The sequence below is a fragment of the Tenrec ecaudatus genome, chromosome 10 (assembly GCF_050624435.1).
Source record: "Tenrec ecaudatus isolate mTenEca1 chromosome 10, mTenEca1.hap1, whole genome shotgun sequence".
Taxonomy (NCBI): domain Eukaryota; kingdom Metazoa; phylum Chordata; class Mammalia; order Afrosoricida; family Tenrecidae; genus Tenrec; species Tenrec ecaudatus.
In genome coordinates this window covers 115,754,400-115,772,800 of record NC_134539.1, presented here as the reverse complement: position 1 = coordinate 115,772,800, position 18,401 = coordinate 115,754,400, and the positions used below count along the sequence as shown (strand labels likewise).

General features: G+C 39.2%; 1 protein-coding gene and 1 pseudogene across 4 annotated transcripts; both read right to left on the bottom strand.

Annotated features, from left to right (window-relative positions):
• Positions 1 to 574: 574 nt before the first annotated feature.
• ZNF207 (zinc finger protein 207) lies at positions 575 to 14,969 on the bottom strand. 4 transcript variants are annotated; one of them, XM_075561378.1, is made up of 12 exons: positions 14,788 to 14,969; positions 13,368 to 13,494; positions 9,869 to 10,007; positions 7,963 to 8,133; positions 7,775 to 7,850; positions 7,231 to 7,278; positions 6,157 to 6,227; positions 4,562 to 4,719; positions 3,572 to 3,664; positions 2,402 to 2,644; positions 1,558 to 1,717; positions 575 to 1,427 (listed from the first exon to the last, which is right to left on the bottom strand). In XM_075561378.1, exons 1-12 carry the CDS (start codon positions 14,826 to 14,828, stop codon positions 1,267 to 1,269), a joined length of 1,488 nt encoding a protein of 495 aa, XP_075417493.1. In that variant the 5' UTR covers positions 14,829 to 14,969; the 3' UTR covers positions 575 to 1,266. The 4 variants fall into 4 exon arrangements, with proteins under 4 accessions (XP_075417493.1, XP_075417494.1, XP_075417495.1 ...); XM_075561379.1 differs by having other exon boundaries at positions 7,963 to 8,130; positions 14,788 to 14,967; XM_075561380.1 differs by lacking the exon at positions 3,572 to 3,664 and having other exon boundaries at positions 14,788 to 14,968.
• Positions 14,970 to 15,506: 537 nt separating this feature from the next.
• On the bottom strand, positions 15,507 to 17,471 carry LOC142458677 (zinc finger CCCH domain-containing protein 15 pseudogene; annotated as a pseudogene).
• Positions 17,472 to 18,401: the final 930 nt, after the last annotated feature.

Below are 18,401 nucleotides of genomic sequence, written 5' to 3'. Positions count from 1 at the left end.
AAAAGCTCTCTATAGAGCACGGTAATATTCAACTTTCCACAAATTAGAGGTTTAGTAAGGAAAGTTATCTACCTAATCAGATAAACAAACTCAAGAAAGATAACAAACTTTAAAGCTGGTAATTCTTCAGTTGACCCGAACACAGGCACATTTAGACTTTCAGCATTACATTTCGAACAATAATACCAACCTACTGGCAGCATAAGCAGCTATTACTGCATGCACCTAAGCTTCTAGAAGATTGCACCTGAAAAGCTTCTGAGGTCCACGCAGCACTGCAGTCTCAAAAATAACCAGAAGAAAATGGAGAGGTCTGGCACTAGACTCTAAATGAACGTCATTAGCAGGAAGTAAAGAGTATTAGAGTTTGCATTTTAAATGGTATCCACGAAGGGGGGAGAGGCAACACAGCACAAAGACTTCATGTTGTATGTAATGACTCATATGTATCTAAAGTTTTTCTGCCAACGGAAGCATTAACATACATTTATGTGTACTGTCCAGGTTACAACATGCAGGTAAAAAAAATCACCACCCATGATTCAAAGACAGAATCCAACACTATGATCACTAATGCATTGATAACTGTGAATTTTATTATGTGGACGTCTACTGTGGCATGCATCTGTACAAACCTTTCAAGCAGTGGTCCACAGCTGGGTTACGAATAAAAAGGCATAATTTTTTCTTTCCTTTTATTACAATGAAGTTTAACAGTACAGAAAAGTCACATGACCTAGGTGGGTCAATTTCTTAAACCCTGCAACATGAGGAACTCTAAATACATTAAATATTGTTACACATCCAGACTTCCAATGTACAGATACTTGGAAACAGTTACAGCCCTCACCAAACTCGGTTGGGGACATGAGAGTCCAACAGCATCTGAAATGCTGTGAAGGCTTAACTTTACAAATAGCAATGTAAGCTTACAGAACTTGCCTTTATTAAGGTGGTATGTTCATGTAATTCCAGCGCCTTCACAATTTAACGAATCAAATTTACTATACTTCACTTCTAAAAACCTAGATGAAACATGAAAAAGAAGCCATACAGTATAAATTGCAACTTCAGGAAAAGTTCCTGCTTTATTATTCCAAATCATTTTTCCCATGTAAAATAAATGTCCAATAGTTCCTGGTATGTGGGAAGATAATGTTTGTTAAAGTCACAATGAAGCCTTAATTGACGAAAGCTTGGCTATATAAACAGCACAAGTTGAGAAAAGGTTTAATCTCCAAACCTATTAGACTGGATGAAGCAAGATCAGTAACGGCCACCTTGCGACATTACAGGAGGTCTCATTCCCATTGGAGGTCGAGGAGGCCCACCTTGGTACGGGGGCACCATTGGCGGTCCCTGCCCATATGGAGGCATAGCGCCAGGAAGGTAACCCGGCATGCCTTGATGATGACCACCATATTGACCTAAAAAACATATTAAAAATAATAGATTGAGTTGCCCTGTGATATAAAAATATACACTGCTGATAAACATTAGCATTTCATGTATGTACTCAGAAAACCCATTAAATCCAATAAAAATCAAAAGGAATACCATGAGGCGGCATTGGGGGTCTCATTCCTTGTTGCTGTGGGATGCCTGGCTGTGGTGGCATCATACCTCCGATCGGTCCAACAGGTGGATTACCAATGGGAGGCTGTCCTGGTCGAGGAAGATTACGCTGATATTTGGGTAACTGTGCCCTTCTCTCTTCCTGGGAATAAAATAAACATAATGCTTAAGCAACTAAAATCTCATAGTTAAGAATTTAATAACTTTAACTCAACCAATTACTAACAATTAACTCTTATCACTGGGTCAATTCTAAATCATGGTGACCTCATGGTGTTTCAGAATAAAGCTTCTATGACAATAGTTGTCAACAGCTGTGGAAATCACCAGGCCCTTCTCTTCAGACACCTCTGCGTGGATTCAAATCACCAGTCTTGGGGTTAGTATAGCCTGGTGCCAACTAGGGGACTGACAACATCTGTCTAGAAACAACTAATTGCTTCAACAAGCCATCGATTGAAGGTTATCAGTGTAATCAGAGGCCTAAATATTAAGTGTACATCAAAATTAAACTTTTTACATGGGCTTCAAGGAATCTGTAGATCCTAGATCCCAACTAACACTATATAAACACATTAATATCTCAAATGCTTTCTAAAAGGTTAAGAACCTAACTTACTGTCTTTTATGGTCTGGAGGGAGCATCTAAAATTAAAACATGCAAATCCACACCATTATTCTGTGCTTTCTTAAAAATAAGACTATTTATAACCACTTATTTAGAATTAAATCTTACTATTCATAATGTAAGCGCATACAAATAAATAATTCTCAACAAGGAATAAGTAGTTAATATGCTTTCCATCAAACCTTGCCAAGAACTTACCAGTGATATATCCTCATCTGGGTGGATCAACTTACTGGTTGCACTGGTTGTTGTCAGTGTAGCAGGCTTACTTGTTATTGAAGCCACTGGCTTAGCTGCAGTGCTGTTTGTTGTACTTGTGGTTGAAGCTGTAGATTGAGTATAAGCAGGGAATGTAGGCTTTGGGGGTTCTGTAGTTGTTGCTGGGGTACTATTTAAGGGCTTGAAATCTGTACCAACAGGTCCTTGGACAGCAGCCTGAGCCTGTAAAATACAATTCAGCATCAATACAACTTCAAACCTCAAAATTGCAAAATACACAGTATTGATTTTACACACAAATAAAGGACATCAGCATTAGGACATAAACGACACAAAATTACAAGAAAAAATTCTCAAAAGATATGCTGTTACAGTAATGTTCAAAACAAAGCAGTGGAAACAAGTACTGGTTAGATGTTTTCCACCTCCTCACTAAATTTTAATTTACAAAGCTTTTGTATTTATTTCAGACTGATAACAGTATCACGTAATGAACTGGCATACATTCGATTTTTACCATTCTATATTAGTTATTTGAATTAAGCTACACACATACAAGAGTTAGAAACTACAGAATATGGAATGTTTGGATAAAGTCCAGCATAGCACGAACAATTAGTATCAAGGATGTTACATTAAAAGCTATGTCCTTTAGAGGTACTCTTTTACAAAGAAGAATTGCAGTGCCCCCAAATTTACCATAGCTACATATTTATCATGGACAAGACTAATGTAGCAGGATTTTAGAAGCTACCAGTGATAAATGTGTTACTTTTCAAATACCAAACATCAGAAACATGTAAAGTAGGTCAATTTTAGAACTTTAGTGCATTATATGATCTTAAATGTGATGCATTAGCTTAACCCCCATAAATCAAAACAGCGTAGTCATGCATCAGGCTGAACCACTGGCCACTATTGCACTTATACCGCTTACATGCTTTTAACCCTTTAGAACCACAGGCTTTTAGGCGGTCTTTTCTGGTAGTGTAAATTCAAATTTTAAAACAGCATTTGGTTTATTTACCACTAAGTTTACTTCAGAAAATTAAATATATTTTGGGGGAAAAGGTTCTGCTTTTAAGTAAGCTCCAAAGGGTTAAGTTATAAAGCCATTTTAAAAATTTTAAACTGCAACTTCCTGCGTACTTGTGCTGTGCTAGGAAACAGAGCTTTAGAAGATGCAGACAGACTTTCTGAATTGGATGAAGCTGTACTTGAGCTTGTTACAGGTGTCCCCATCTGTAGCATAAAAGAAAGGAAACAATGAAAAGTCTCCAAACAAATGGGTGAAAATAAGCCACGTGGTAGACTTTTTCCCCGGTGAAGATTGCATTTTTGTAAATTCAAATTTCAATGCAATCAAACCTGATCTATCTAATGGGAAAAAGCAGGAAGTTAGGTGCATTTAGAATATACAGAATGACAGTGATACGCTTTAAACTTAAATAACAAAATCTACACCAATAAGCCTAGTTAACCAGTTTTTTTCCCTAAAACTAAGTCTGTTTTCAAAATGAATGCTCTGTACTGTGATATTCCTGGAATGAGCTCTTAAAACAAAGATATATTACTGACACTTCAATACAATTTTTAATAATGAACTTATGAAAGAGTTCTCAAAATTACCAAATATCTCAAAAAAAGTAAGTTAATTCAGCTTAAAGGGCACTTTCAATCGCTGTAGATTTAACAGAAGCGCCTATAGCTACGTTTGAAAGAAAAAAGTAGGAAGTTACACTACACACTACCAGTAGACAATGTGTGACTATCTCAACGGCAATGCAATGATGCTCCTTCACAAACAGATCCCAGCTTATAGTTTTAAACTAGCTGTAGACTCCAATAAATTTGCCTGAGTGTCTCAAGGATGTTCAATTGGGCTTACAACTCATTTCAATACATAAAGAAGTGGAATTTTTAACTTTCACTTCTAATAACTGCTGTGAAAAGTAACATACTCGATCTCTTCTTTTACTCTTCAAGAGAAAATCAATGTGCACAAACATTGAAGAGTTTAGGCTGCTACACCTTGGTATGTTCATTCTATTTAACGGACTATTTTAAAAACTGGTTGATCCCTGCAAAATTGCACTCCCCCTCTAAGTGTACACGTACTTATTTTAAATGTCATCTTACCTGCCCTGCACTGGGGAAAAGAGGCTTAGTAACTGGAGGCTGTGGAGCAGGAACTGCTGCTGCTGGTGCAGGTGGTCTATTAAGAATGCCTGGTGCCGAAACAGCCTGTGCTTGAGTCATTGGAGGAATGCCAGGGCGTGGGACAGGGGGCGGCATGCCTGTAGAAAAGAAATGTTGGGAGTAGGAGGGGCGAACTCAGCTAAAAGAAAACTTAGTTCAGCAAAAATAACCCCCGAAATGTTTTTAAGGTATTCTGCATTAAAATACTTCACAGTATAAAATTACTAAAGATTAACTGCGGAATAACTCAATGGAGTCCAAGGGACTCGGGTTATTTGTAACATTCTGCCCCTCAAACTGTCCACGACATAATTCTTTTGGGTCACTGCATATGGTCAAACAGCAATTAAAACTACAAATAATTACTGATTTAGAAAACTTTTGGAAACAAAAGAACTATTTACTAGATGTACGTTTTCCCTGAAGGTAATGCGACCTCCAGTAAAACTATTGACACCATACATTTTCATAAGCCTTAAAAACCAAAATTCTAACCTGTATCACTAATATATTCTTAAAACATTTTAATACTGATTTCAGACAAGCATCATTATTCTGTATTCCTGTTTAAGAGCCCCTATCTGAGTGGAATGTTATTAAGCAGGGTTTGCTCATACATTAGTGGCTACACTGACAATGATTTCAATTATGTGGCTTTGTTAGTCTTGTATCCTTTTACACCAACTATTGTTTAAGTACTTCTAAAACTATGATTGTAAACCAACAGTTTTGAAATTAAGCATAAAATGCATGGCACTAGATTGAGACAGCTACTGTGGCAGACGTACTGTATTTGGATGATCAAATACCTACATGCTGTCTCCCTGCTATTTATGCTTAAAAACAAAATTTCACAGGGCCTCTTGCAGCTAAGGAGTCTATTAGACCCACAGATGGACAATTACACATAAGGGGCGAGGAGTTACTGACAGCATTATTTGCTTCCTAATAAAGGAAAAATAAGAGCCCACTGCTATTAACTTTTGCCTTTCCTTTCCCCCTTCTTGCTTCTACCTATTCTTCAGGGAGAACGGCTAAGGACAGGAAGACATAAAGTTAAAAAAGCAAGACTGTATAATTATCATCGAGTAAAGTCACTCAACCTAGTAACTCTTTAATTTTTATCAAGAGAAGTAAAAATGCCCTCAGTATATAATACAGTGTGCTTGGGTACCTTTTACTTCAGCCCAAAGTATCCCTAACACAAATGCTCTTAGGGACATAGCTTCACTGTTTAAACTGCTTGTTTTAGTTTATTATTAAAAAAAACTTTTTAAGGGCTCAAGTAGAAAGCAAATGTTTTGAGAATGATGATGGCAACAAATGTACAAATGTGCTTGACCCAATGGATGTATGTATGGATTGTGATTAAGAGTTGTATGAGCACCCAATAAAATGATTATATTTAAAAAATACATAATAACAACATAAAACCTTTTTAACTACATTGGACCAATACCCATCCATCAGTTGCTTAAAAGGCTGAAGGATACAGCCTGCCAGTCATATCCAAACGGAAACTAGAGATTTCCTACCTGGTGGCATACCAGGCATCAGAGGTGGTATTCCTGGTCCAGGTGGCATCATTCCACCCATCGGCATCATTCTAATAGGAAGCAAATTTTAAGAAACTGAAGCTTAATTAAGAGCATAAGCCATGAAACAAAAAACCTTTAGGCTAAAGGCTAAAATAATGAATAAAATACTTGAATGTGACCTCTAATTTGAAATCAATAAAGCTGAACACACTACAACAACACTCCTATCAAAATAAACTCTTTAAACACCAGCAAAACTCTTGGGTTTGCCAGTAAGTCTTTGTTGAAAAAGATTTTGGTGCATCTATAGCCCTTAACGTGTACGAGAGGAAGAGTCTAAAACATGTAATTTGAAAAGCAGCTAACCACAAGCAATATATTTTTAGTTACCCTGGAAAATCCTCCACAAAGAATCATCTTTTAAAGAGACCTCCATCTTTAGAGTTGTCAGACTTGTCAAAGAGAGAACAATGAATGCACACCATGAAATTAAAGATTTATAACCAAAGGCTATTTAAAGTGATCTGATTCTTCGTTTACAATAGACATCTGTACTATCCAAACCCTCTGGCATCCAATCATTTTTGTTCATAGAATCCCTAAAGGATAGAGAACTGACCCAAAGGATTTCAAGGCTGTAAAATCTTTTACAAAAGCAGATTGCCACACTTCTCTCCTGAGGAGCAGCTGGTGAATGTGAACCACCAACCTTGTGGTTAGCAACCAAGCACTTTTAAAATAAAATTTGTCACGCAAAAAATCCAATTGTGTAAGAAAGCATGTAATTTGGAAAAAGAATATATTATTTCAGAAATACATATCCTTATGACCAAGTCCCATTGTTTTCAGTAATTTGGTAGAGTTACACATTTAGAAAACACTTTACTTATATGGTTTATTACCGTTTCCTCACAAAAGTATTATTTACCTCCCTTAACAGTGTCGATGAGCTTACAAATTTTAGTGAGGAAGGTTATAAAATCTGATCAACTGAATAGCTAGCATTAAACACACAGCAAAAATGACATTATGATTATACCTCCTGAATTACATCATGAATGAGATGCTTACATGTTTTCACCGCAAAATGACTGGGTGTATTTTCTCTGATGATGCAATCTGTGAAAATGTATGACAAAATCAAAATCTAACTGTGATTTTCAAAATACAGTGGGAAAGTGTATTGTATACCTTTCACATCCAACAATATTTAAGTAAAAGTGATGGGCACGGACACCTCATATTAATTTTAATTCTTGATGTTTTGACAAAATATTACAGTTTGCTTCTTGTAACTACTACAAAGTGTCACTAACACTTCTGAGTCTCAGAAACACACATCTACAACCATTTACTTTAATTACAGCAAATGTAATTGAAGTAGATGGCTACTTAACTATCATCCCCTAAAGTAAAAAATTAATTATCTTTAGAGGCAAATGGACATTCATTCCTTAAGCTTATCCAGACACTTTTATTAAGCAAATTTACAGCTTATAGAGCCCATACCTTCTAGAAGCAAAAAAGGGGCAAGGTAGTAACATTTTATTCAAACACCCAGGTTGAAAAATACCACAACAGGCACAAACCCACAAGTCAATTAAGAGTTTCTTACCCAGGTGGCATGCCTGGCATAACCGGTGGCATTCCTGGCATCAGAGGAGGTACACCGGGCATCAATGGAGGTATGCCTGATATATATTAAGACAAGTTAAAGTGCTAGGCAATTATTAAGGTGATTGAAACTTAGGTTGTGAAACAAAAGGCAAAAATATTATTGAGCAGAAACTAATTTCCTGTTACCTGGCGGCATCCCTGGTGCTCCTGGGACCGGTGGCAGACCTGGCTGTGCCATTGGAGGGATATAACCTTGTTGAGGTTGAACAGGCTGTGGTTGAAATGAAGTTGAAGCTGCAGACTCATCATCATCATATTCATCAGAATCATCTTGCTGCTTCTTTTTTTGACTTTCTGCTAGAACAAGTTTCAGTTAATTTTGAGTGTAAAAACAAAAGTTTATGGCTTTCAGCATTAAATAAAATCCAGTTAATATCTTTAATCTTCAGAAGACATTCAAGCCAATAGGTCAAAAAAATATTATCTTTACTCTTCAAATGTGTTTTCAACCTTATTAAGCAGTTAACAATCTTTACTCATCTCATTCCAAATCAAACACCAGCACTAAAAAAGAAATAGAACAAAAACCCTAAGTCAAATATATAATCTTAAATCGAGAAAAACCAAAACACAAAATTTTTAGAATTCTGAATATATCTCTGACCTACTTTTCAATTTATACACGAATACAGTTACATATATGCTTTCTAAAGTAAAGCTGTTTTAAGACAAGACATCGATCTTGACAAGAGGGTCTTCAAAAAGCGCTTGGAAAGAATATATCTACGAAAAAACTATGCATGAATTTTTTCTTGGGGGTGGGTGGCCCACAAAACCAAACCATACTAAGTTATCAAGTAAAAGCATGACTTAGTCTGGGGTATTAAGGTTAAAACATCCGTTTAAAAAAAACTCGTGAAAAAAATGGATAGCTTACATATGACCAACATAAAAAAACAGAACCCCAACACCACGAAACCTCCAGTGACATGAATTATGCCAAAAATGGAAGCACATCAAATTTATGGTGAAATTTGGGTGGGAAAATTCTAAATCACTGATGCTTTACAAAAAGTTTGTAGGAACAACGTTCCAAAGAAATCAACAGCTTAGATTCCAAAGGCTAAGTAGAAAGCTAATGTTTTGAGAATGATGATGGCAACAATGTACAAATATGCTTGACACAATGGATGGATGTATGGATTGCGGTAAGAGTTGTATGAGCCCTCAATAAAATGATTTTAAAACGAAAAAAAAAAATCATCAGATTAGAATAGGACATTTTATTTTAATGAGACAAGATGCTGAAGATGCAATCTAGATCATCCACATTAAATCTAAGAAAAATTAATCTTGTTTGCAATTAAACATAATTCCGAAAAAAAAAAAAAAAAAAGACTTAAGCCAACTCTTTGCTCAACAGGTGATGACACTCGTATGCCCAGATCAGCTCAGACAGGATCAGAGCACTCATGGAAATTTGAAACAAGTGGAACCTGAAGCATTTCTTGGAAGAAACCAGGTTTTACTGAACAACCCTGAACACAAAGTCCCATGACAGCAATGTTACAAGGGATTCAAGGTAAAAGCAGAGCTGCCACGAGCAAAGGGAATGCTCTTGAGCTTTCGGGAGGCTCAAAGCATTTTGCTTGTTGCCTTTCTGGCGGGACCAAAACACTACCATCTAATTATGGGTCTGCTTTGGGAAAATCAATCAAAGTTTCCCCAGAGTGCTGTTCCACCAAGCCAATGCTCCTTTCAAACAGGGACAATTTGGCTACCGTCGGGTGGGGGCGGCATCACTAAATCTGATTTGGTCCTCCTGCTGTCTTTTTGCTTCTAATCTTACAAATGGACTTTTCCTTCAGTTAACAATGTGACTAAATAAGTAAATAAATAATAGTGTGAAAAAAATAATAGGCTGCATTGAAAAGGTTAAACTCCCAGGACTCTGAGTCCTTTAGGGCTGGTGTCATTGCTTACAAAGTGTCCTGATGCAGCGAAACTAAATTGGTTGTTTTTTTTTTTTTTAAGTTTTTTAAATCTAATGTTGATTTCCATTTCTCTAGCAACCGAGGTCCTTTTAGCTTACCTTGTGTTTTCTGTTCCAGAAGCCGTCGTCTTTCATCCATGTCCTTTTCTGGAATGCCTTCCATACCATATATCTCCAATTCTATGTCTGTTCTCCCAGGTATGGCATTGGGTACAGCATCTATTGTCTCTTTATGAACCTAACATGAAAACAACTTGTCCATTACAAACCAACCTCATAAAAAGTTTCTTAAGAGTATCAAATTAATGGCAGTGTTTTGTTTTGGAGTTCACAGAATGCCTAATCTGCAGTAGTACTATATAGCCATGCCTACTCAAATTATTAGCAATGATAGCCCAATCTTGGAGGTTTCAAGTTTGGATTGAATTTATGAAATACTGTATACATTTAAGAGAATTAGAAAAGTAACTTTTCCAAGAATAGATTTTTAAAGTCAAGTACTTAATACTAGAAAAAATTTCATTTTAATTTAGTACCATCCATTGAGGCCTACATCTTTTTGCAGTAGTGAACATGTCCCCATTTCTTTGAATTTACTTGGTAAGTTACAAAGAGGTTAAGATATTTATTGAGAAACCCTGGGAAAATTATTTCCACTACATGGCACAAATGGTTTGCAGTCCAACCCAGTGGGACCAGTGAATCCTGGTAATCTGCTCCCATTACAACAAGGGCAACACTTCCACTCTGAGGCACAAGGGACTGCTCGGGAGTTTTTTGTTTCCACAGCAACTAACCAAAGCTCTACAACAGTATGTGAAAAACTGTGGGCTTCCGCAAAAACCATTTAACTCCTTAGAAATTAACTGCTAACCCGAAGATCTGAACCCATAACTTCCATTCTGTCCTTTAAGACTGCTGAGTTAAAACCAATTTAAGGGCAATAAAAACAAAACAAAAACAAACATCTCCCCCAAACTCATGGCCACTGAGTCAATGCTGACATACAGCGAACCTATTGGATAGGGTAAAACTACCCCAGTGAGTTTCCGAGACTGTTTCTCAACCTTCCTAATGCGGAGAGCCTCATGTGGTGACCTCCCAACCATAAAATAATTTTTGTTGCTTCTTCATAATCTATTTTGCTGTTACCAATCAGGGGACCCCCGTGAAAGGGCCATTCGACTCCCAAAAGGGTCGCTACCTACAGGTTTAACTCTATGGGAGTAGAATGCCCATTTTTATCATGAGGAGCTACTGATCGTTTCAAACTGCTGACCTTGTTCATCCCAGCTTAATCTGCTATTAAGTTAACAGATTTGGGTTTTCTTGGTTGGCTCATCTGTAATTGGAGTGGTGTCTGACTTAGCAGCCACAATTCCATCACAGGTTACTGTGAAAACCAAACCACTCACTGCCTTTGAGTAGATTCCAACTCAGATAATGTAAGACAAAGGAAACCAATCACCCCATAAGGTTTCCAAGCCGGTGTGTCTTTATGAAAGCAGAAAGCAGGCCACGTTTTTACTAAAGAGTAACTAGTGGGTTCGACCACCAAGTCTTTCAGTCACCAGTCAAGTGTTTTAACCAGAGCACCCACCACCTGGGCTCCTTTAGTGCAAGATGCTATCTATAGACTTAACAATCTCCTTCTAGCTTCAACTCCAGCGCTCTGCTCTACAACACAAAAAGTGCCTTCACTCCCCCTTGCATTTCCAATGTCAAGTACTTCCAGAAGAGTTGCATCTCCTCACCTAGAAAATCACCCTGGCAAGTGATCTTCACACTGATGAATGATTTTCAAGGTTTACTTGACCTACCACCAGCATTTGACTCAAGTAATACACGCTCAACTTTAAAACACTTTATTTCATTCATCTTCTTTCAAGCCTTCAAGCTCCCTCTGACGTCTGTAGAGTGTGTCCAGGGCTAAGAACTAGCACCTCTTTTCTGCCTATACGCTGTACTTAAGAATGTATGAGGGGACTTCAGAAAGTTTGTGGAAAAACAGGATTACAGGGGAATTTCCCAACTTCTTTGAAGCCCCTTCATGTAGTTTAACAGCTTTAAAAAGTCATTCTTACGCTGTATCCGTCCAAATACATGTCTCCAGTTCCAACTTCTCCCAAAATCGAACACATGCATTCTCAAAAATAGCAATAAGCTGTCCTGATATAACCATCTGTCTATTCTTCCTGCAGTTTACATTTAGATATACAGTAGCTCATTTTCTACAATGTTTAGGCTAAAAATCTGGGGCTATCTACATGTAGCCCTTCCGTTCATACCACACATCTAATCAACCAGCAAATTCTGGTCCCAGACATCACCACCTCTTATTAAATCTCCTAACTCTCAGATGGTCTCACACTTATTTAGTCTACTGCCCCCCTTTCAGTAAACAGATAATTGGTTGTTCAAATTTCTCATCTTTAATTACCCTCCCCCAGCATTCCAGCAGCCCCAAAGGGGATGGTACTGTCCACATGTCTTAACTGATCTCATTGCATCCTGCAATCTATTCTTTAACTCTTAAGAGTAAGCAACACGTCTGCTCAAACCCTCCATTTCATTGAAAAGGAGATAACCCGAAAGCCCTGCTACATAAAGCTATAGACTTTACCCCATTCCCTTCCCTTGCTAATAGGGTGCTCCTACAGAACAATGCTCTCTGTGGGAAGCATTAGTCACCCAGAAATGTAGCTAATGTGACAGGCTTAGTAAGCTTTTCAACTTATTTTAATATTTCTCATAGCCACATGTGACTAGTGGCTGCCACAGCTGACACTACAGATCAGACCTGCAATAGGCTCAAAAATATTTTCAAAGGCATAGCAAATTTGTTACAGGAAAATAACTGATGTGAAAAGGGCATAAAAGCCTATCCTGAAATTAGGCCCCGTTTTAATTTACCTCCCTGCTTTCACCAATAGTTTATAACGAATAAGGGTTTCCTTATCTCATACCTCTCTAGGGTCCAATTTAACGAACTCTGGCAGCACTGTGGCTAGCAAAGTTAGAAGAAGCAGTGTTGAATGAGACCCAAACACACTCATTAGGGAGTTTTTATAAATATAAATTACAAAGTCTTTCTGATTTACTAGTGGAAGAACTCAGGAAACCCAGAAATTAAGTAAAATACAATGTAGCCATACCAAAAGAATAAACTGCTAAAACAAACCTAGCCTCAAGCTACAGATAAACCCATTAATGGCAGAGAGGAACAGCAGCTAATTATGTTCATTCTTATGGGTTTAGAACTGGTCAGAAGACCTACAATATTTAAAGCGCTGATCCTTGTTTATCCCAAGCACTCAGAAGCTAACGTGATTTCAACTTCATCCTCACCAATCCAACCTAGTACCAAAGACACTGTTTTAAAGGTAAATACCAATATAACCTTTTCTTAAATATAAAAAACCCTTGCGTATCTTGATGGCCACATAAGTTTTTGTTTTGTTAAAGCTGAATGGCTAGTTTACCTGATGTTTTCCAATAAATTTTTTTTCCAATAAATAAAATTTAACATAAAAAGAAATTCAAAATTTGTCACTAGATTATAAAGGGATGAAAATGTTAATACAGAAAAACCTCTTACCTGCATGCAATGAATAGCTAAGCCAGGTCCAGTGTACAATTTCTTATGACAAATATGACATTTAAAATGCTTTGCCTTTTGGTGCTGTATAAGGATCTTCTCATCATCAAAATCTCTATTACAATACCTGATCAATACTGTTAAGGTACAATAGCACAACAGTAATAAAAGCAATCTAGCGTTGAGAGAGACTAAAGGCAAGATTAAAGGGTGTTCGAAAGGCTGAAACCAGGAAGGCACTTTACAGAAGCCTAGACTTTGGTACTTACAATGTCAGTAACCTTTGTGCTTCCAATTTCCTGGAGGTCCTAGCCTCCCCCTTCATCATCCCCAAACAAAACACAGCACGATAATCAGCAATGTACCATCAACATTACTTTGTTCGGAGAAATTACCTAAAATTATCCTTTCTTCAATCGCAATACAAACGCAGTTCACTCTAAAGCATATTAAATTAGATGTACAGAAGAGAAAAAATGATGGACATCTTGGGAACTTTGCCTATATTTAGGTCTAAGACGTTTTCAGACGCTAAAAACGATGCATAAATAAATTTCGTTATGACCAATATCGTCTGTTTCCAACTACAAATGAATCTATGTTGCCAAGGGATATCTTTAACTTAAGGGATCCTTACCTCATTTCCCCAAGAGTTAACAACATTCCTAACCTTTTTTAAATACATTTTTAAAATGCAGACTTGGAACAAGTTGATTTTTAGATAAAAGAGATTAAAGCCAAACCAACTTTAACTCAAAGCACAAAAACGCTACGAGGAAGTTTAGAAGGAGTGCTATATTGTACTAAGATTTTCCTTTCCAATAAAAACAAGCTTCCCCAGCCAAAACCCCCAAGGCACACACGAAATTCCACCTTTTGAGAGAATGCTGCGGCGTCTTTGGATCAGACGCGGAAGCTGGCTCTTCCCCACCCCGGCAAAAAAAAAATAAATCGGGGTGTGGGGGGGGGGAGGGAGGAAGGGCACCACGAAATCGGGATCGGCCCACGTGAACCTTTACACAGCCGTCAACTTAGCAAACCCGGGGGGAAATGGATGACGAGACACCCCGGAAGCGCTTTCTCAATCCTTGGTAGAGTTCAAAAAGATTGCTTTCTTAACTCGTCCCCATGACGGCGGCGTGGGTGCGTTCTAGTCAGTCCGTCGGGACGGTTTTTTAGATAAGAGTGTCCAGGCCGCCTCCCACTGAGCCAACGCGCCCCCCCTAAAGCCACATCGAGTTCGGGGGCCCCACGACCCACCAACTTTTAACCAAATGAACCCTATTTCCTGAGGCCCCTCCAAACCCGATCTCAAGCGCGAGTCCCCCGGTTACCGGACACTCCCTACCCAGGGCCTCACCCCAGGCCTCCCCGCCACCGGCGCCCCCCTCCGTCCCGACGGCAAACCGACAAAGGATACCAGCACCAGGGCTTCAGCTGCTTCTTCTTCTTGCGACCCATGACCGCGCTTTACTGGTAAAGTAAAAAAGAGGAGAAAACAAGCAGGGAAAACGGGGGGAAAGTGGCTCAGTCTCCCGACCCAACGGTTGCCGCCGCGTCCCACAGGAAACAGACACAAAATGGCCGACGGCCTTGCTAGCCGCTCCACTTACCGTCAGGCACCGCGGCGGGGGCGGGGCTGCTCGGAGGCGTCACGTGACGGAGGCCGCCGCCCCGAGTGGGTGGGGCCTCCGGGCCGGCGAGCGGCAGCCTCCGTCACGTGACGCCTCCGAGCAGCCCTCTTCGTCTCCGTTGAAACCGATTTCTAATCCTATTTGTGCCTCCTGGATTCCTTTGTAAAAGAACTGGGCATCTAGATTCGGCAAGAAAAAAACAACTTTTTTTTTTTAGGTTATCTCTGTCATTAAGATCAAACGAATGCATGAAAGTTTAAATTCTCAGCCCTAAGTTTGCAAAAGGTCACGGTTAACAGTGAAAGCCCACAATCTATTTGCGGGGTCTCCACGTGGATTAAGCCTCCGCTGACTTCCCCATTAGCCTGCAATGTGAACAGCATTTTAATGATTTACACTGTGGATTACTCTTATCTCCGAGACAGTCTAAGGAGGGGTGGCCTAGCCTGGAGGAACTACCCTGGGTGTTTCCTTGATGGAGCTTTGGAGTACTGCAGTCTCATAGTCATGAGTCACATCCTAACGTGCTGGCGACTGTAATCCCTTTCCCGTCTACCTCTCTTGAAATGTACAAGTATATTGTGTTCACAGAATTATGATCAGCCTCATTATCGCCTGTTCCCTGGGTGTCACGATAATCATCTGCTTCTTCATCAACAGTAACCAGTTCAGGATAAAATTCAAACACCTCACAACCACTAATCACTTGTGCTTTTCCTGCTTTTGAAGTCTGCTTTTCTTCTTTCTAGACCTTGCTCCAGTTGATCCATCGCTTCCTTTTTTTTCCCTGCAAGAAAAGATTCTGGAGTAATTTTGGTAACATCTCAACCTAGGGCAGAATGCTCTCTCAATGAGACCTGCTAATGAAATTTCATCTTTTCCCTTCTTTCTTTTTATATTTTCCCCAACACAAACCCAGCAGGAAGCACACGACGATAATACCCATATCACTCCATCCCGGGCACACTCCAAACCAGCCATACTTGTTTTTAATAGTTTCAAGGAAAATATCGCGCACTATATGAGGTTATGGTTTTTCTTTAGTCTTTTCTGCCGCACTGTGCTTCTTGTTCACTGCTTCTTCCAGTTTTGTTTTTATCTTTTTCAAGTTCTTCATCTCTTGCATCAATGTAAACCCTGATGTTCACATTTTCTCTCCAGAGACAAGTCACGTGAGAATTTCCATTTTCTCTTTTAGGGCCTGTCCTTGCTGGAAGAATGCACATACCACAGATCTAGAATCTGCACCTGTACTTGTTTTTTTAGCAGCAGCAACAGGTTTGAACAGTACATTTAGCTCCTGTCATGCTTTCTTTGTGTTGTAGTTCTTCACTCCTTTGTTGCCGGTTCAAATAAATGTCAGCCACTAGGATGTCTTGGAATTTAGAAGTCTTTTGTTCGGTTATAACGGGACTGTGAGAATCTAAAAGCAACGCTTTAGATTGCAGTCCCAAGTGGACATCTCAGTGAGTTTATAATGGCAAAAACTCATTTATCGGGAACTTAAGCAAGCATACGACAAAAGTAGAAAGTGAAATTAATGTTAACATTCTTTAGAGTGAGTGAGCATGACAGGGCACAGGATTGATGATAACATCTTGGCTAATAAAATAAGAATAGATGTATCCTGGTTACAACATCAAAAGGAACAATATTATTAATTACAACGTTCTGCTCCCAGGAACATAAGAGTACACTCTAAAATCAATCACCAGCGGGGATTTCCGAGAAGGGAAAGGGGAAGGAGGCAGGTCCTTCAGCAATCAATAAAATGGTGTCACTTTGGTCAGTTTGCCTCATCTTTTCAGCTTCCCTTTGTGCTACCTGATGAGGATTTAATTGGCCAAATTTAACTTGATGAGTAACAGCCCTGACAAACCCCTGCTGCTTTGTATCTTTCTTCTTCTTGAGACTGAAAGTTTTGTCAATGATCTTCTCTTTCTTCTTCTGCTTTGCCTTTTCCTGCCCCACCCCTAGGTTGAGCCTGTTTCTGGGGAGACATTTTGGAGACAGTGGCACTGGCCAGACTTACGCCCAGCTGGACACTGTCAGGGTCTCTGGCCACATGGCAAGAGCATTTGATTTTAAATGTGCCACTCTACCACTTAGTGGTAACTGGAGGGACCCGATGAGCATATAATGCAGCTAAATCCTCCGTGCTCATAACTACGGGTCTGGAAACCGACTCTGGTGGGGAAGACGCTCACAGTTATGAGATATAAATAACTCTTAATATACATTCTCATGACTGGACACAGTCCCTCCAATAGCCCCTCATAAAGGAGCTACCCTATAAGATGAATCATTTCTGTGTCAGCTACTTCACAATGCCGAAAGGTTATCTGGAGAGAAAAGCAATCAGGTTCTAGATCCAGGCCACCATAAATGTAGCAGCCCCCTGGGGAAGGGTTGGGGGTGGGGTGGGGTTTGAGGTCAACTAACACTAGGTCAAGACAATGACTCACTTCATAGTTGGTTTATTATGTTACCCGCTTATGAATTATCTCCCATTGACTATAACATGGTAGCTGTATGACGTGCATGTCTTATGAAAGACCTGTAAGCCCCACTGGAAAATACATTCTCTTGCACAGTCCTGACATGGGACGAGGAGCCCCTGTGCCTCGCTGTCCGTCTGTCTTTAATATTTTCCACAATTGCAAAGCCGCTCCTGAGGACCCGTTTGAGTGTTGGGGACCCACTCATCCCAACACTTATTAGTGAGTTTATCTCTGCAAATTGTGTGCCGTGGGCCTCAGTGTAAGGTAGGGGAATTTATTTCCATGGGGCTGTGAAAATTCAATGTATTATCTTTTGTAAAGTACTTAGATGGGGACTGACACACAACAAATACCCAATAAACATCAGCGACTGTCGTATAAGGAGCCTTGGTGGTGCACAAGGTAAGCTCTCAGCTGCGAACTGAAAGATGGCTTTTGGAGCCCAGCTAGTGGCTCCAGGTGAGTAAGCCCTGGAGATCCGATCCTGGATACATTGTTGCCTTGAAAACCCTATGGGGCAGCAGTTAGTTCTTCTCTGTCCCAAGGGGCTCTGTACATTAAAATCACTTTGATGGGACCTAACAACAATGACATTGGATGAAAGTAGGGTAATAAGTCATTGTTTTTACTTGCTGTTCGTGATTTTATGTGTCTAGCTTTCGTATTTTATTGGCTTCTTCTGTGTACTGTTCATATTTTACTTTTAAAATTAATTGATGAGAATCCATCTATATGTATTGAAAATATGTTTTTTTTACAAGTTTACCATCTGTATTTCTACTATTTGACACATCTTGTTTTTATACTCAGATTTATCCTCCCCACCTCCCAATGGCTTCTGGGTGTTTTCTGTTTAGAAAGGCTTGCTCACATGGAAACAAGTTCTAATTCTCTCATAG

Coding starts and splice junctions, on each gene's coding strand:
- ZNF207 (XM_075561378.1), bottom strand. CDS start 14,828: ATGGGTCGCAAGAAGAAGAAGCAGCTGAAGCCCTGGTGCTG. Junction 7,279..7,774: donor ATGCCAGGCATGCCACCTGG/GTAAGAAACTCT, acceptor ACATTTTCACAG/ATTGCATCATCAGAGAAAAT. Junction 6,228..7,230: donor TCATTTTGCGGTGAAAACAT/GTAAGCATCTCA, acceptor GCTTCCTATTAG/AATGATGCCGATGGGTGGAA.